This window comes from Ochotona curzoniae, unplaced genomic scaffold (genome assembly GCF_017591425.1).
Source record: "Ochotona curzoniae isolate NIBS_2020 unplaced genomic scaffold, NIBS_Ocur_1.0 scaffold_3208, whole genome shotgun sequence".
Lineage (NCBI taxonomy): Eukaryota > Metazoa > Chordata > Mammalia > Lagomorpha > Ochotonidae > Ochotona > Ochotona curzoniae.
The window spans coordinates 24,543,569-24,563,994 of NW_024467106.1; the positions used below are offsets into that span (position 1 = coordinate 24,543,569).

General features: G+C 36.1%; 1 protein-coding gene across 1 annotated transcript; it reads right to left on the reverse strand.

Moving 5' to 3' along the window:
- Positions 1 to 12,069: 12,069 nt before the first annotated feature.
- Positions 12,070 to 12,585, reverse strand: LOC121144769 (diamine acetyltransferase 1-like). The gene has a single exon (XM_040963275.1). The coding sequence runs from the start codon at positions 12,583 to 12,585 to the stop codon at positions 12,070 to 12,072; it is 516 nt and encodes a 171-aa protein (XP_040819209.1).
- Positions 12,586 to 20,426: the final 7,841 nt, after the last annotated feature.

Genomic DNA, 20,426 nt, shown 5'->3' on the forward strand with positions numbered 1-20,426 from the left:
TTTCCCTATATCATTATTATAGTATAGTTCTTCATACACAGTCATATGTCCAATATTGCGGACATGGTTAATTCAGAAATCTTGAACCTATTTGAGGAGCAAAAATGCCATTGTTCATTTGCGTCTTTTTAAGTGTTTTGTTAGTGTTAGAGGTGAAAAATGTTGGATTAATCATTTTTTCTTATTTTACAAATGAGAAAGAGTTAATAGCTTTTCTGTGGACAAGCAAACACCTATTAAAGCAAGTGCTAAATTATGGGCACCTGTGTCTTTAATCCGACTTACTTCTAACTAAATCACACACTTCAATATCCGTGTAAATTGTATTGAGAGCTAGCTCTACCCAGAGACTGGGAGGTAAATTGTGAAGAATGTGAAGCCCAGAGGTGCAGGGAGAAAACTGATTAAACACACTGAAAGCATCCGTTAAGTGTTGTCTCAGCTAATACCAACGCAAACTTGGTGGAGCATAATGCTTTTCCACATGAAACACAGTTCAAGTGCTCCATTGAGGCCTTCAGTCACCCTGTGAGTGTCATACAGCAGTAAATTGAGGGTCTGAGTTTTAATATGCATTTGGATAGTGTACTAAACTTTTTCTTTCTTTCTTTCTTTCTTTTTTTTTTTTTTGTTGCTTATTTGTAAGTTACCTAAAATTCCTAGGCCTTCTTTTCTACATTCGCTGTAAAGGAAAAACAAGATGAAAAAGTCATTATCTATCTTGTAATATATTTCTGAGGGTGATATTGGAGAATGAATGTGAAAGTGCTTTTAAAATCCTACTGTGCTGAACAATTGTTAGATACTATTTATATCCTCTTAAAATAGACATCATCAGTAGGTTTCACCATCACATTTAGCATTGAAAGGCAGTCAAGCATTACAGAATTCTGTCCTGACAAGGAATAGATAACAGCAGGCTAAAATGAATGCTCTTCTAATCCCTCTCCGCTCATCCATGGTTTCTTTGAATTGATAATAATCCTAGGAATTTTCTGCTGTTTACTGGCGTCAAAAATCTGATGAACAAGGAAAACTATTCAGCCCCAAGCAGCATTTATCTGCAGAGGTTCATATCTTTCAGCTTACAAAGTTGTAAAAACAACCTGCCAAGATGAAAGCCATGAAATATTGCCTTTCATTTATTTATAGTTATCCTATGCTGCAGAAACACTTTCTGAGCATCCGTGATGATAGAACACCTGGTAGCCACTGTTAGATATGAAAGTGAGGATTATGCCACCTTAAGATTGGGTTTAAAGCATTTTCTCTTTACCTAAGCGGAAAGATTTTTTTTAACCACTTGCGCCACCGCGCCGGGCCCGGAAAGATTTTTTTTAAAGTGAAGATATTATTTGGACTGATTTGTAAACTTCGTTTGTATTTTGCTATCTTGGTTGCCATGTACTTGTACGTGCTATAAAATAATACTTGCATTGTTATTGTTGGGAAACAGATTATTTTCATATTTTGCAGGTAAATATAAACATATCATAGGGGAAAATTCTGTTGAGTAAAAGAATTTTTCCAAATATTAGAAAAGGCCTGTGTATTCTCAATTATGTTTAGATAACAAGATGAAGAAAATTAGATTAATAGTAAAATAATAGTAGAAATGTTTTAACAGAACAGTTAATGAAAAGCCTTATGGACCAAGATAGTCATGTACGACACTTCTAAGAAACACTAAGAACCTGAGATGCAGAAATAAACTGGTGTTTTTTTAGTGCCACTCAGCTATAAATTATTTGTGACAAGAATCAAAGTTTTATCTGGAGAGGAAGGGGGATGGTTTTTTAATTACCATTCTTAGTATACCACTGGAAAAATTTTAAGTGCATGTATTCCATGGGATGTTAGACATTTCATAAGTAAGGTCTTGAAGAAACGTTTACATTTTTATATCCTCACCATGCAAATCTTAAACTTAGCACTTGGAAGAAAATTTACTAAACCTGATTGTAATGTTTATCTTGTTCTTGACAGTTCAGAGTTTTCCAGTGAAGGTCAGTGGACTCTGGTTCAAGCACGCCTTCAGAGAGTTGTTTGTTGGTGCTTTGAATGCTCTGCTTTAGTTTTTTTTCTGTTATTGTTTACCTGTTGCCCATGTTCCCATTCACTTGTTTAGAAAAAGAACATTCTCTCCATCATCACTATTTAGTGGCTTTTTTTAACTTACTATTTAATTTTTTTTCAAAATAATAGCAATATTCTTTTATTTTTTAAAGATTAACTTTTTTTTCTTTTTTAATTTTAACTGGAAAGTCAGACATACAGAGAGAAAGAGAGACAGAGGGAAAGCTCTTCCATCCTTGGGTTCCCTCCCCACATGGCCACAATAGCTGGAGCTGAATTGATTCGAAGCCAGGAGCCAGCAGTTTCTTCCAGGTCTCCTACATGGGTTCAGGGTCCCAAGGCTTTGGGCCACCCTTGACTGCTTTCCCAAACCACAAGCGGGGAGCTGGATGAAAAGTGGGGCTGCCAGGATAGGACAGGTGCCCATATGGGATTCTGGTAGATGCAAAATAAGGGTTTAGCCACTGTGCTATTGTGCCAGGCCTCAGAAATATTCTGAAAAGTTGACGGTTTGGTGATTTTTCTGAGCTCGAGATATTTAAGATTGAATGCTGAAACAACTGCTAAATGTGAAATTGTATCTGAGTTTATTTATTTGAGATTCACTTATGTTCTAGGGAGCTATTTGTTTTCATTGTGTCCTGAGGGGCTACTATATATGCAGGTTTAGTAAAGCTTCCTAATAGTGACATAAAAACTTGTCCTCAGATTTTATTTAATGATAGTTGTAACATGAATCATATTTAATGAACTCTAATTGTCTTATACTTTTTTTTCCCCCTGTGAAAACAATTTCTCATTATTTTTATGCTAATGATAGGGTTCTAATGAAAAGATGTAGTGGCTGGGACTAAAATTTAGCTCTTTGAAAAATAAAAATATAATAAGGAGAAGGGAAGAGACTCTGATGACCACCAGCTTAGGGGATAGTTATTCTTCCCAAGAACAAAACAGAAACAGACTCCTGAGATTTTCTTTGTCTTCGCACTTCATGTCTTTGATATAACAGACAACAGCAAACATCAGTTGGCATGATTCAGACCAACAGGAGGACCTCAGGTCTTGTCATCATGGTCTGTAAAAACCACAATGACATATTGCCTCATCCCTGTTAGAATAGCTATTATCCCAAAGTAGTGAGAATGTGGATAATAAAAGTACTGTTTTGTTTGTGGGAATGCAAATTGCTGCAACCATTAATCATTCAGCAACCATTATTGAAAACTGGACAGGGTTTTTTTTTTTTTGGAGAACTAAAAATAGATCTATCTGTCCTATTACATGTATTTTCAAGAAGAATTGCTAGTTTATCTGTACTTCTATACATCATTCATAAAAACATGCTATGATGAAAAATAAGCCAACAAGTGATACTATCTGAAGTTCATGTATACACACATATATATAGTTAAGATTTATTTTTAGGCTTGGTATGATAGCCTAGTGACTAAAGTATTTTCCTTGCATGCACTGGGATCTCATATGGGCACTGGTTCTAGTTCCAGCTATTCTAATGCCCATCCATCTCCCTGCTTGTGGCCTGGGAAAGCAGTAGAGGACAGCCCAAAGCCTTGGGACCCTGCACCCACGTGGGAGACCTGGAGGAAGATCCTGAATCCTGGCTTCGGATTGGCTAAACTGTGGCTGTTGGGGCCACTTGAGAAGTGAACCAACAGATGGAAGATCTTTCTCTCTGACTCTTCTCTGCCTTTCAAATAATAGTAATAACAAAGGTGATAGAGCCGACTTACTGTATGTTTACCTTGAGAATATGATTTGTTGTTTTGGTGCTGTTTGTGTGGGATTGTACTATCTCCAAAGAACTTTCACTGATACAATTTTCATTTGGTCTTTTTATCTTCCCTACAATGCGGAAAGTTGGTTATTCAGTGTCCTTATTGTAGATATTATTTTTTGACCCCAGAGATACATGGTCTAACCTGACACTGAAAGGATAGTGTATGGCCAAGTTGGTACTAGTAGACAGATCTCCTCAGATGATCTCCAGGACTTTACAATGCCGTTTCTGCAAATGCCTCCAGAACTTTGAATGAATTGATATTGTAGGAGAGTTTGTAAACCAATTTAATTTATAATAACTGTTCTTATGCTTTTCAAGAAATATAATTGTCTTCAGTTTCCAGTGCATTTATTATATTTCCCACTAGGCTATATATTAGCTATGATAATGAGTGCTCATATTATATTGCATGTGCCAGTGACTCAGTAAACTTACTGTTCTCTGGGGTTTTAAGCACTTGAATAGTCTTCTCATTAATTATTTAACTAATTTCTTGTAGTCCAACAAAGACATAATATCTTCCCAAGTGTTACAGTAATTTATTCTGCCTAAGTAAATATAAAATAATATGTGCCAAATGCCTTACTGTTCATGATTACTAAAGCATGTAAAGCAAACAGAAATTAGTATCTAAAGAATGAGTAAGGACAATTGATTTGTTCATTTCCTTGCCATTTTTTATGTATGTAACAGTTTGAATATTTTCAAATAAGGTACTCCAGGGAAACTCACAGTTGGTATGTATAAGGAAGTTTGAGATCTTTATGGTTGCTTTGGAAAGTTCTGTTAAGCCAGATGACTTTTCAGAATTCTGACATTGCTATAAGATTCCTAGGAGCTTACAAGACAGATCAGAAAACTAAGCAGAATTTGTGTTCCTTCTGCCACTCTTTAACTTACAGTAATTTGGATAGGTTCAGGCTAGCAAATACTTTATATTTCAATATATGTCAGATATTTGGTAGGGCTAGTGATATTAAAGTAAGTAGTACAAGATCCTTATCTTTCAGTATCTCGTCATCTAATAGGAAAAGTACGTAGATAAACAAATTAACCAAATTGGTAAATACTTGAGAAACATGTGCAAGATGTAAGGGTAAAAAAATGGCAGATGTATGCAAGAAATAGCTTTTCTGATAACCTGCTTAGCGAACATTTTTACATGGAACAATTTGGGGTTATAAATCACATTTACTCCACAGAGTATTCCATTAACTTGCAAGGCACAACATGTGCATACTAATATGACAAAATGTCCTTTGGACTTTATTTATTATTCTTGTGATTATGACCCTGGGGACAGTCAGTGGACCTTGTCAACAAGGTGCATTTTTGCTTTCTACTGACCAAATCATTTATAGAAATATCAGTTGACCTAAATTTATGCAATTTATTAAGTGTTTTCTTTGAATGATAAAATGAACTTTGAAATAGTATGTCGTAACTGATGCAAAAATGTATTAATTTGGACTTAGAGGTTTAATTAGTAATATAGACACAGTGTTAAATGTTTTGAATGGAGAAAATTTTGTAATAAAAATTTAGAGATTTGAGCCCAGTGCAGTGGCCTAGTGGTCAAAGTCATTGCCTTGCATGCTGTGGGATCCCATATGGGCAGTGGTTCAAGTCCTGGTTATTATACTTCTCTTCCAGCTTTCTGCTTGTGGCCAGGGAAAGCAGGTCCAAAGCCTTGGAACCCCACTCCCACATGGAAACCTGGAAGAAGCTCCTGGCTTTGGGTCAGTTCGGCTCTGGCCATTGTAGCCACTTGGGGAGTGAACCAGCAGATAGAAGATCTTTGTCTCTGTTTCTCCTTCTCTCTGTATAATTAACTGCCTTTCCAGTAAAAATAAATAAGAGCTTTCTGTGTGTCTCTCCTCCTCTCCTGCTCTCTGTAGCTCTGACTATTGAATGCAAAAATAAATCTCCACTGCTTCTCAAGCAACAACAGTGAGCTGGGTCAGAACTGGAGCAGCCAGAACCTGAACCAGTGCTTATATGGGATGTCAGTGCCACAGACCCCTAGAGAGATTGCTAGAAGAACTTGTCTTGTTTAATAATGACAGATGACAGGTCTTGTATCAGTAGGCTAGAGATCCAGACCCGCTTTTGGTGCAGCTGCAGTCAAGTCCCAACTCTGAGTTCCTAAGAACTAGGAGAGTTGGTAGTGCAGGAGAAGACAAAGAAGACACTTTTTTTAAATTCCACCTTTTTATTTATTTATTTATTTTTCTACTCAAGCCTTCAATGTATTGGATGAGGCATACCTACAGTGGAGAGGCAATTTAAGTTTACTGATTAAAATGTTAACTTCATCTTTAACTATCCTGAGAAAGAAACGTAGAAAAATGTTTAACCAAATATCAAGGAATCTGTGGTCCTGCCAGTGTGCCAAATAAAATTAACGTGCACAGTCAGAACAAGTATAAAATAATGAAAACAATTGTGGATTAACTTGGAGTATTTGTATTTATCTTAAAGTTTTCCAGAACCACTGAAGAAATTTTTGACAGTTTGGTGATGATATCAGATGTGGTTCAAGACAAACCTGTATGCTTACTGCATGGAGAATAAATTGGGACAGGAAACACTTGATTTTGAAAAAAAAAATGACAGTAGAGAGAATTATGATCTAAAAAGACTGTTGCTGGAGGACTATACTATTGTAATAGGATAGGGGAAAAACAGTGAGGGGAAGGGGAATCCCTGAGCCTAAGGAACTATATTATAAAAAATAAAAATTAAAACTGAGAAAAACTCTAGGACATAATGGTACCTGCTACCTTTTACTACCTCTAAAAGGGATTAAAAAGTGCAGTTCAAGTATCATGGACAATTTGTTTTACAAAATTTTAAAAATTGTAACATTTTATTTGATCTTTTGATTCATTTTTCTACTGTGATAATCAATAAAGCCTTAAAGTAACAAAACTTCACAGTTTTATTGCCCACATTGCACTTTGGAATTTGTTTTAACAAGAGTGGGAACCCCAAAGATGAAGGAGTTTTATCTTTATCTGAAATGAAAAGAGGCAAGCATGCTGTGTTCACACTCCAAAGCAGAAAGAAAAACATTGAAGTCCACCACTTTTCTAAAAGGCTGGTTTTATGTCCAAGTGAGAGAAAAGAGAACGTATGGTTTTCCCTGTCATTATGTGATGTCAAAGGGGAAGGAGGTGAAAAACTAGCTGTGGAGATGAAAAGGGAAATTTGTTAGGAGACCTGGCTTTTAGAAACCTGATTGTAGTGAAGTAGTTATGGCACTGTGAGAAAAGGCTGATTGTTTAATTTCTAATTTATCTGTTCCCAGTAGAATAACCAAGGCTTCTGGAAACTGAGTTGAAATGATCAAGATTCAGGTAATCCCTTGGCAGAGAATTTCTGGCATTTATCACAAACTCCCTTCTTTCCTATTTTCCGACAGTCTGCCATCACTGAGACCAGACTTCAGCTTAACCTGATAACCTTTGCTCAGAATAAACACTCATGGACTCCAGTTCAGGGATTAGAGGCTGTTGCTATATCTATAATCTTCCTTCAAACGACACTTAAAGTATCAGATTGTCTTATTTTCTTGTGATAATCTGCCCATATAAGCCCCTTTCACTTACAGTAGAATAGTTATTTTCCTGATATTCCAGTATTACTGTTTTTTAACCGTCTTCTTAGGTAATTTCACTGAAATTGCATGTAATTTGAGTTGAGAGCTATTTTTCTGCCAAGGTGACTGTAAGTTATAGAGTAGATTTTGAACTTGCTGATTTGGATTCAGAGAGGTGGAATGCAGGCAGATTCTTCCAAGTACTCACATTGGATAGATTCCAATATATTTGAGGAAATCAGTACTTACTGTTATGCTCATGGTATCACAAGATAGAGTGGAGTCATTATCAGGTCACCCAAGGTGGGAGTGTGGTGTTCAGGAGCGTGGTAGTCACACTCTGTGCAGTAGAGCACTCAAGTTATCATATGTGAAATTTGCTTGACTCTCAAAGATGCAAATGAGAGCTTGATTTCCTCTAATTGTATATGGTGCTTATTCTCTATTTTCAGAATTAGAAGTGTTGTTCCATCTCTCAATCTATATTTGAATTTCTCTCACACAGGTCTCTTCCAGCCCCACTCTCACTGTTCCTTTTCTTCCTTGTTATGATCACCACCCTTTCTTCCAAAAAGCTGGTTTTATGACACATTTCCGTGATGACTTCTTCTTGTTCAAGATACTCTCAGTGCTTTCCAACGTACAGACATGTAGAGGCAGGCTGATTTCCATGAGTCTGGATTAAAGAACTTTTATAGTAGTGGAGGTTTCCACTAGATTGCATTTATTATTATTATTTTTGAACATATTCTAAAATGTATAAATAATTAGAATTTTCATGCTATCACTAAGGCCAGAAGAGTTTCATAATCTTGCAAGTAATAATAACTTTTGTCAAATAGTTAGAACATGAGAGAATCTACTTTAATTTTTTAAGGCAGACAGACACTGGCTTACTCTACAAGGATTGACATAGATTCTCTTCTCGACTAAATTCACATCAGGTTGCTCTCAACTATCTGCATTGCTAAGTAGGCCCTGTTTTTCATGCTTTTGTGTTTCTGTATTGTCTAATTTTAGCGAGAATCCGCCACCTTCAATATCTGATCACTGTCTGTCTAATCAGGTTCCTTAACCTTCACCATTCTTCAGATGGTGTGTCATCATCTGGCTTTACCTTCAGCAAGAATATTCTTGGATCAGTTTAAGCAGTCTCCTCTTACATCTGATGCTTCATCATAGTCATTTGTTGCAATTTGCTCACCAGGATCATACTCTGGCTATCCATTCCCTCTTGCCCTGGTTATGTTTGGATTTAATCCTGCCTTTTTCCTATCCCATTTTAAAAGCCGTCCCAATGGAAGTCTTCTTTATCCTTAACACATAACACGAAGAATTTTTATATAGGAAAATATTATGCCTTTTGTTAATTGAAGACCCTTGCGAAAGAGAGATCTTCTTTGTGCTAGATGCCTCTAGAGAGCAGAAAGAATTGGTGAAAATTAGTAAAGAGAAGGAATGTAAACCTGTATAAATAAGAACTTATAATTTGTAGAATTCAAATTAAATTTGTCTTAATAATGATCCTCTTATTTCATTGTTCAAGAAGCATTTACTGACTGGCAGTGTTATAGACTGTGTTCTTTATTAGGTGTGTTAAGGGGTTGGATGGTCTTACAACAAAAACATTTAAATTCTAGCTTCCATAGTTCCAATAGAGTCTGAAAAATAATGGAGAGAAAATATTAGCTGTAGAGTCAGGAAAAGATACCATCATTCCATAGCTCTGTTGTTGAGCATGTGAATTTTACTAAGCTGTGTTTGCTTGCTCAGATTCACTTACTTTGTCTGAATGTGGTGGTAATACTCATATGATCCACCAGAAAATAAAAGAAAACTTAGAAAATATGTGGGGCAATTACAAGAATGCTTGAAGCAGAAGCTTGGCATGATAAATTCTTAAGTCCTAAGCAAATTTTTAGGAAATGCCCTAAAAACTATCACAAATTCTTAAAACATTGACAAAACTAATGGATCTTCTCATTAATTCTGTAAATGTTGATTTTGGGATAAATGTTCTTAACTAGAGAAGAGAGATAATGTGGGAGATGTTAGAAGCATGGATTGTTGTGACATAGTTGATGGTAAACACTGATCTGTTATGCACACAACTTTTTCTGTTTATAAGCTGTGTATACCAAATGAAATTGTCAAGATAATGACAAGAACATTTCTTTTTTTTCCCTTTTTTTTTTTATTAATTGTATTGCATTATGTGACACAGTGTTATAGGCACTGGGATTCCTCCCACCCCTCCCCGAACCCTCTCCTCATGGTGGATTTCTCCACCTTGTTGCATTACCACAGTTCAAATTCAGTTGAGGTTCTTTCATTGGAAGTAATTACCAAGCATAAAGTCCAGCATGACAAGGACATTTCTTATACCTTTGGTTCAGTTGTCAGTTGCTAAGTAAACCAGTGGATATTAGAATGTATCAGGACTTGTTGAGTGTCTGGTAGGAGGCAGACACTGTGTCCCATCACTAATAAATTGAAGTGGTGGTGGTGACGGGGGAGGGAACAGCGGTAGCCCAGAGGTTGCATTTGGAGAGCAATGCACTCAGATTTTAAAAGCATTATTTCAAAAATAGACTGCTTGTCAAAAGTTTAAAATTAATCATACTCTTGCTTTCAGTGTCTTTTTGGTAAAAATCAGTGCAATAAGGGAGGCATCATCCTTAGTTACTTTAAAATCATCTTTTTGTAGGAAGCACATTAATATGTATTATACCACTGCTGTCCCCAGAGTGAAAATAAAAGTTTTAGCTGCTTTTCTTCTTTCAAAAAGCTGATTGCTATGGGTTTTTTGGTCTTAAATTTAGATAAATGCAGGAGGCAGAATTTAGCATAACAAGTCCACAGGTCCTCATCAGATTTGTAAAGAAAAATTATAAAAAGTATCTCCCAGGATTTTTTTAAACATGAGAAACACATTATGCCACTGACAAAAGTATTTTTGTTTCATTTTAAATTAAAGGCTATATTAGTGGACAGTTGAGTCAGGAAATAGAAATTACATATTAATTGAGTACAAGAATATTAACTAATTAATGTGGAATTACCTACTGAGTATTAAATAGAATTAAAAAATATTGTGAAGGCAAATATGAGGAACATATATTATTATTCTAGTGATACAGATTATACCAAAAAATTATAGTAATGTCATTCCTGCTGCAAGACTAAAACCCAGATCTCACTGGAGAAGCAGAGGCTATAGATACTTGGGTGTATGTAGATGTTTTACGTATTGAGGGTGGCAAACAGGAAACTTCCCACTGAAATGCTGAAAGCTTTACAAAAGATTGCTATAAAGAGTGGTGGAAGTTACTGGCTAAATTACCATTGGACCAACAAAGCTGGTTGAAAACCTAGCTGTAGTGGTGGTGGAACTTGTTACAAATTCAACCAAGGGAACTTTGCTGAATTTCCTGGGACACTTGATGTGATTACTGGTGAAATTTGTTCAGAAGACTGCCTGCTGGAATTGTATAGAACTTGTTGAGGGCCAGTGTAGGTGGATATTGGCTAACTTACTGGGAAGTAAACACCACTGGATGTCCTGCATATTGACCAGAATTGCTACTGCAAGGAAAAGGAATTCATTGGGATTGGATTGGAGTGTCCATTCAGTATCCTTTAGTGACAGTTGTTCAACATTGTGCCAACAAGAAAAAGTGAATTGCTTTAGTTTGACCTCAAAACCACACAATGGGACAAAAAAAGTGATTTTGTTACTAATAAACAATATATTGATAATTAGCATAAAGACCACTAATAAATTTAGTATAACATGGGTTGGTTGCAGTGAACAAAGCAAAATAATAGAAGTGTGCAGGCTGAGAAGCAGTAAGCTCAGACTCAAAACAAGATTGTTGAGTAAAGGCAATACTATGTGTACTGAAGGAATAGCATTATTAAAGGGATTTTTTTCTTTCCCACTAATTTCTGGACTCCAGGGAGATAATCTCTAAGCAATTAGAACGTTCTGCCTGATAATAATGTATTTGTCCATTTTGGGTCTCTGGATCACACCATGTAGTCTGTCTAATAATGTTGAATAATAGGGCCTTAGTTCATGTGATAATACTTTAATCTCTGGAGAGGTTAGTGACAGGTCAGCCAGGCAGGCAGTGAACCATATCTGTGTAGTTCACCTCCAGTAACAATTATAGACAGCAAATCTCAGATTCACTTCTTTAGTTGCCAATACTCTGTACATGTTGTACATCTTTTTTTTTTAAATGAGAGTAGTTTATTAAAAAAGAACCAAAACAGAAACTCTTAAGTACCAGTGTGTATATTGTACATATTTAAATGACTCACAAAAATGAAGTTTTCTTTATATATTATGATCATACCACCTTGTTGTTTATCAAAAGATATTCAAGGAGAAATTTGACTCCAAATTGTATATGAGATTGCCATTTTCAACAGATTGCATTTCAAAGACGCAACAAAGCCACTGGTAATAAAGCTTTGGAATGGGTGCTCATTCTATTATTTTACTACAAACAGGATAGAAAGCAAGAGAAGTTAAGAATTTATTCTAAAATAGAATGGAAGCTGTCATCGTTTACACCAGCATTCCTCACTCCTCTGCTCTCATTTTGATCAAATATTCCTTGTCGATCTTGAAGACCCTCCATCCTTCTTCAGTGGACAGATCAAAAGCACCTCTTCTCTTATAGAAGCTGGTACATGGTTCATTCCATTCTGCTACCAAGAAGTGCATGCTGCTACAGCAGCACTTGATTGCAACCTGGCTTAGATTTTTCAGAATTTCTGATCCTATACCAGAACTTCTATAATCACTCATCACAAAGAAGTCTTCAAGATATAGTAACTTGCCAATCCAAGGGTCATAGGTAAAATAGTACATGGCAAAACCAACAGTGGTGTGTCCTTCTGCTGTCCGCTGCTCCTTGGGTACTTCAACAACCAGGCAGTGGTAGAATGGGTGCTCTCCGAAACCATCCTCTAGCAAATCTTTTCCAGTTAATATTACTTGGTCTTCCATATATTCATATTTAGCCAGCTCCTTGATTAACCGCAGGATGTCACTGCAGTTGCTGGCCATGGCTGGATGGATCACAAATTTAGCCATTTTTGTCTTTTGCTCTTCTTCCCTTTGCTTTTCAGGCCCCTGTACTTGAACAGTAGGAGGAGGTGGTTCCTCATTTGTTTCGTGGAAGCATCCTCTTTTCAGTCAGGCTGGCACCATGGACCCAGCAAAGCTCTGCATCTCACGGAAAACTGCTGAGAATGCAACTAACAGCTGTGCCATGTCATACATCTTGATTGTCGGGAGGTGTCAAGTACAGGCTGTGTACCTGCTCTTTTCTAGGTCTTTTCCAGTGTGCCTTTCCTTCTGTCTGAATTGTTTTAAATCCTTTTGCAGAAAAAGAAAACACAAAACCCCATCATTATATGTATAACAGTTTATGATCAAGGATATTTTTACTGATCTTTTAAGGTGACATATGATGTCTGTTATCTATGACTAGAAGTTAGAATATGGACATGACTGAAGGGGGTCATCAGCGTTACAGTCTCTCACAAGACTGAAGTCAAGGTTATTCTCAATTAAATGTGCAAGTGTTTCCAAGCTCAGTCACAAGGTTCTCAGGATTCTCTCAACTGATCTTGGACTAGAGGTTTCAGGCTACATGCTACAGTCTAGCTTTCTTGCCACTTGAATCAATCCAGAAGGAGCTCAAGCATGGCATCTGACTTCGTCAGAGCAGTGCATAAGAGCCAAGAATAAGCAAGTTATAATCTCTTGTAATCTACTTTGGGGATTGTCATCCTGTACTTTGGCCTAATGATCAGTTGTTTATGCCACATGACATAGTTTTTGCCTCAATTTCCAATTAAGATTCCTCTTCCAGTATATTACTTGGTTCCCCATATCATTTTTTAATTCAGTGTTTGTTTGGCTCTTTTCCAATGTTATTCTAAGGAGTAGTGAGAATCTGCTTAATTTGTGAACACCAGACTCTTAAGATTAGTGTAATTATTTTTTGTATCAGACATTGCAGATTTTCTATCAGGATATAGAGAACTGTTTAGTTCAATCACTATTGCTGTCATATTCATTGATTGTGTTACTGGCTGTGTTCCAGAGTCAGTTACTTGCTTGCTAGTGGGGACCACATCTTCTTTGTCAAGCTTGTTCCTGGTATCAGCCCATCTCAGAAGTAGCACACCTGACCTAAGTCTTTTTCCTCCTTCCCTAGTGTGTGTGCCAGCGGCTGGGGATGCCTGTGTCATGTCATATCCTCACTATAAATTTAACCAGTGTTTTAGCATTGGGCTATAATGACTTTTGGAGAAATGGATGGCCATTGTATTTTCAGTGTTTCAGGAAGGGACAAATAAGATGATTTAGTAAAATTATATATGCATATATATGCTATATTACATAATATATTATGTATAAATAATTAATATGTAATATAAATGTAATTGTATAACAGCCCATGTTCAAGCATGTTTTTACTAATCTCTTAAGCTGACATGCAATATTAAGTATTACATATATTACATAATATATTTTGTAAAATTATATACAATTTATTTATTACATATTTACTTTATACATATATGATGGCTCTTCAGAAGATTTATGTGAAAAATTGAATTAAATGATGCTTAAGGTTATCTCTGAAATTTATGCATAGTTTTTTCATAATCCACATTTTTCAATAACTTTTGAAAGACTTTGTGTACACACATTGATACAGTGGAGAAAACCATTCTGAGAAAAGGCATATGAGTTTCAAATGGAAAATTTGACCATAGAAGGTAAGAATTTCTAACAAGTTGGAAATGCTATTCAGCAAAGGAAAGTAATCATAATGATTAAGGTTTTTTTTTTTTCTTCTGTAAAGACTAAAGTCTGCCTTCTTGCTTTGGCACATTGTCACTTTTAAGGTCAGCTTCATTAACCTTGCTTCTTTTGGCCATGCTAGACAATTGTTCTCCACAGCAGGATAGAAAATTATGACTTACAATAGATTATGAAGAGTCAGTTTCAAAATTGGAGTTTAACATACATGTGGAACCCCATTTTCCCACTAGCAGTTATCAGAACACTGTCCTCTATGGCTTTAAGCTATAACAAAATTAGAGTTTCTTTTAGTGTGTTAAGTGAATCTAATTTTAATTATGTGTGCTTTTCAAGTTCAAATTTCATACCAGTAATTCATATACATTAAAAGTAAATTTCTTACTGTTTATGTTATAAATAATAGGGTTCCAACCTCCACAAAATTTTAAAATCATTTGTGAGGATGTTTTTAAGGTCTGCTACTCACTGCATGTTTTGACATTCTTGATTAGTATTACAAAGATCGGTGAATGGAACTTCACTTTTGTGGAGGCATGTATGATCAATAAATGAAAAATTAAATTCTACTCAAATGTTTGAAACCTTTCAAGAATCCAAATCAAAGTATTCTTGGAGACACCAACAGTTATCAACTGACAAATGATATTTAAGGTTTAGAGTTGTTTTGGCAAATTTTATATACATAGTTATTAACCATGTTTACAATGTTGTACATTAGATATATAGAACTTTTTACTTTGGTATAAGTAAAACGTACCCTTTGTTTTTGTCACTATCCATTCTACTGCTTTAAACAAAATTTATGTATTTCAGTTTACAAATAAAAATGAAATATTTGAGAAGAAAATTAAACTGCATATTTTAAATCTGTAAAATTTATAAAATGTTTGGCATTTGAGAAGTAGTTAGAGATGATTGAGAGATAGTTTTCTCATCTAGTAGTTCAATCTCCAAATGGCCACAATGACCAGAACTGGGCCAAACTGAATCTTAAAGGCAAGAACTCCAGCCTGACCCTTCACATGGTTGACAGGGCCTCAAATCAAGTGCTGGTGCCATCTTCCTTTGCATTTTCTGTAAGATTACTAGAGAGCTGTATTAGAAGCAGAATGGCTAGCATTTGAACTGGTGCTCGTAGTGGGTTATGGCATTGCAGGTGGTGATTTAACCCTCGGTACCCCAATGCTTGCCCCACATATAAACAATTGTAAAAACTATGTGTTAGCAGTTTTTATTTGAGAAGCAGAGAGGTAGAAATATAACAAGAAAATTTCCACTCATTCATTCATTCACTTTTCAGATGCCCACAGTGGTAAGACCAAGGTCTAAGTCTGGAGCCAGGAATGCAATTCAAATCTTCTATATGATTGGCCAGGAGCAAGTTACTTAATCTAGCACTGCTGTCTTCCAGTGTCAGCACTTGAAGGAAGGAAGCTAACATTGGGAACCAAATCTGCATCTAATCCAGGTCCTTCAGTGTGACACAAAGGTTTGCCACACTTGATCTTAGCCAAAACGCAGAGAAACAGTGGCACACAGGCTTTCTAGCCAGCATTGTTGCCTGCTTACCCCTCAACTGCAATGTGTAACTATTGTATGCTCTCCAGTTTCTATGTGTGCTTGGAGAATATGAATGCCAGTTTTTGCAGCTAAGTTACATTTTATGGCAGAGATGGGGTTTTAGTCGATGTGGTCTCTAATAAGTTTATCTCATGACTTTAACTTATCAAAAAGGAGATTATAATGGGTGAGCATGACATGCCCAAATGAGCCCTCAGAAAATGTACGTATCAGAGAGTGGAAGCAACAAATTTTCTCTTTATTTTTGTTGTTGGCTCTGAGCCATCCTTAATTCTGTAAGAGCAAGGCTTTAAATTCTGCCAAAACTGTATGAATTCAACAGATAAGGACACAGTTACAGTTCACATTTTTTTAAAGAAAAAAATAACATTATTTTCTGTCTGAGAACAAAAGAGAGAGATCTTCCACCCACTGATTCATTTCCAACAGAAAGACTAAAGCATGGGACCTAGAACTCCTTGTGGGTTTTCCACATGGTTAGCAGGGCCCAAGTGCTCGAGATGTCATAGTCTGCCTTCCAAAATGTGCAAAACCTCCCTCCTCCAACCCCTCTCCCCAAAAAACTTCGAATACAGGAGGAGACTTAGTAATGAGCAGTAGATAAAGGATAAAGTAATTTGAGAAACATGGTGAACAATGCAAAAATTACCTTGAATAGGGGTTAGCAGATTCATCACTTCCTTGGTCTTGCTCTCTTCTCCATTTCAAAAAAAGTAAATAAAAATATTATTGATCCTAGAAATGTTGCTGTTGAAAGTTAAAAATTAAGTGAGAAGTATGGTATTGGAAACTGAAGAAAAGAAATCCTTGCTATATAGTGGTAGGCAACAGAGTGCAGTTATGTGGATAAGAGAACTTATAAACAATTTCATTGTTTACAAAGCTAAGGAGCTTTCAATATAAAGTATGAGGCTGATTATATTAAAATTTCAGGAGAGTAAGAGAAATTGGGGGGAGAACTGTTATCACCAGATCATTTTGAAGATTCTGACTCTGGGTGGTAGAAGACAGTAAAGGTCAAAATTGGCAGCCCGACATGTAGTGTATAGAGAGATCGCTGAGTATATGACCATTCAACCTTTTGCAAAAAACTTTTGAAAGATCAAAAGGTCAGAATATTGAGTTGCACAAAATTGCTTTTGATTGTGTGTGTGCCTCACAAATATCCTTGATCTTGCTAGATGGGTCCTTGGGAGCAAGAGCACTGTCCTTCAACCTTCTGCAAGGGCCAAAGAAAAAGAATAATTTCAAGAACATTTGTTGGCTGTGGTTGCTGTTTAACAGGATAAAATCTGGTAAAATCCAGGCAAGATCCTCATCATTCTTGAGAAAATTGTTTCAGTAGAACTTCTGCCTTTTTGGAAAAAAGAGATAGAGGGGAATGTGAGAAGATGGAAGGCCAAGTCATGGAGGCTTATTCCCATGCTCTGAAACCTAATTAAGGAAATCTGGTGGTATTCCACAATTGTCATGGACCAGTGATTCTTTTCTATCTTATGTTTTCACACGTTTGGAACTGCAATGTATATAGCTGTCATTCCATGCCTGTCCAGTTATTGCATTGTTGAATTAATTTTGGAGCAAATAGTTTGTCTATTAGCTTCACAGATGTGAAATGGATAGGAAATGGGCCTGCCTGATGTACATACAGTTTGCTTCTGGAAGCCTAGTGTTTACCTGTATCTGATTTAGATTATGAGATTCCAGATTTTAAGTTGATGCTAGGATCTTGGAGTAAATGTATCTTGTGTGACTTATTGAGATATAATTCATTGGGAGCTAGAAACTAGACTGATGATGGATCTTAAATTTTTCACTGTCTGATGTAAATGCTCTATTTTCTCTTGGATGTGGGTAAGACTTGCATAAATGATCAATTTTCACTCCTATTATTTGGTTGTATTTTATAGTTCAGTCAAGGGATTTTTCAGGTGTAGAGTCCAAGTCAGATAACGCTGTTATTGCTTTAACAACGCCAGTTTAATCTAAAGGGATATTGTCTTGTGCAGTCCTGGCCCTTGTTGGGTATAGACGTTAGGGATATATCACTCTTTTTGCATACTTTCTTGCTTACTTTACTTAAAAATTTCATTTATTAATAAAAGTTGCAACAATTTTAGCATATGCTTACAAATTTATTTCAGTTAGATTTTCAGTTTGTTGTGTTTTTTTCCAAAACATTTTCTTTTTGAAGTTTTACTCTTCCTTTCTCTTTGCCTGAGTTGACTTTTCTAGACGATAGCTATTAGATTTAGTATTTATCCCTTCTAAATACAAGATAGAGAAAGAGTTTCAGTGTTTACGTTTAGTCTTTCATCCATGAAAGTAGTATATTGTATGACTGGAATTTAGAGTACCAAAATGATCCAGATTCTGAAAGCACAGAGAGAAGATCCAAGTCGTTTCTGAGTTTATTATCTTTATACACAATGGCAGTGAGAAATGCACGATGGTAATCTGAAAAAGCCACTTGACTCCAATGGCAGTGGGGCCACAGATGTCTGCTTTTACGACTGTTGCAGTGGTGGGATATACACACAGAGGCGTCTGTACACATCTACTCATAGTAACATATAGACACACATCTACCTATATTCACACCCACTAATTGCCATGTATCATGTATGCATCTATTCCTAGGTGGTCATATGTAACTGTGTCCCCAGTTGCTTATATGGGCTTACAGAGAGTAGTGATCTGGAGCCATTACGTATCAATTACGTAACTGACGGGTGGGTGGCTAGCCAAGCATTTGGATATATGTTTGTTAATGTGACACAAGTTGCCATACAGAAACAGTGATTAAAATAAAAAAGTACAGAGATAAGGGGGCAATAGTGAAAGATGTGGGGCCTGATGAGACATGTTCTCAACATACACTCATCTATATATTAAATTTTATTAATCATCTCAATGTTTCATAATTCCCAGTTTTGGGAATCAGATTTTTTTTTTTTTACTGTTACTTAATGATTCACAATATTCTATTTTTGCCATGGATAGTAAAAATTTTAATTTTTCTGTCCATGGTTATTATTGTTAAACAACACTAGGATTTTACCCCTCTGTAGTATCTTTTCATTGGTACATACCTTTTAATAGTTTTCTATCTTCCTATACAGTCTCAAACTGCAGTTAGTATTTATTTATTGTTTATTTGTGTGAAAAGAAAATCTAGCACATTGATTCTTTTTACAAAAATAGAAAATGAATCATTTTTTCTACTTTTGTTGTGATTGTAGTTGACAGTTCTCAAATTGTTGTAATCTCATGTCAGAATCACTGAAACTGTGTGGAGAATGACTTACAGTGTTCTAGTTGGTGAACAAAAATCCAGTCATTTGTCAGGGTCCTGGTAATCTTCATGTTAGAATAAGGATGTCTACTTTAGGTGCCTTATTCAAGCCTTTATCAAAGGGCATCTCAAAAAAGTTTGTGTGAAAACTGCATTTTAATGTTTATTTTGTTGCAAATGAATTTTGAGAATCCATGTGTCATTTATTTCTATTAGTTTCTCCATGAATTTTCTAAGATTTATTTATTTTTACTGGAAAGGGAGATTTGCAGAGGGAAAGAGAGACATGAAGAAAGATCTTCCATTCACTTGTTCAATGCCAAATTGCTGCAACAGCCAGAACTGAGACAATCTGAAGCCAGGAACCAGGAGATTCTTCCAGGTCTCTCATGCAGATGTAGGGCCCCAAGATTTTGGGCTATCTGCTTTCCCAGGCCACAGACAGAGAATTTGAGGGGAAGTAGAGCAGCTGGGGCATGTACCAATGTCATTTGGAACCTGGCACTTGCAGGTGGAGGGTTACCCATTTGATCTATCATGTTGACCCATGCAAATTTTTGAAGACACTCATATTCGTTGTGTAATTTTAGGAGCTGTTTCTTTGAAAAATTTTCAATGACAGTTCTATAGAACTATTTCTCAGAAACAAATGATTGCGAACTAACACTCTACAAATTCATGGCTCATAGCTAAGTCTTTTTTTTTTTTTTTTTCTGGTTAACGAGACCAGTGTACTTAAAATTAAATCCTCTCTTGGGCTCACAGCTGGTACTGCAAACACTGCTAATTGGACAGACTGAAGTGTGAAACTAAATATATATGTTGTCATTTTACTCCACAGTTTCTGGAAAATATATTGCAGGTAAATCAGCAGGAGTTAGCAAAGCTTTGGAGAAAGTACATACAAGCATATTAAGCCTTATGATGGATATGCTTCCTGCTGGAGCAAAGCAGCCATCTGACTTTTGTAGCCATTACTGAAGTGGCAAATCTTTGTCATGCTGAAAACAAATGGGACTTTACCCCTGTGTAATTTTGAATATTCTGATTGATTTTCAGATAAAAACCTTCACAATTCTTTTCCAACTTTATTTTGCTCTGTAACATGTTGTTTCCAGGGCAGGTGTTTGCTACAATGATTGGCAATACCTGGGACTTCTCATATTTGAGTGCCAGGGTTTCCAGCTGTGTTTCTTATTTTAGCTTCCTGCCTATGCAT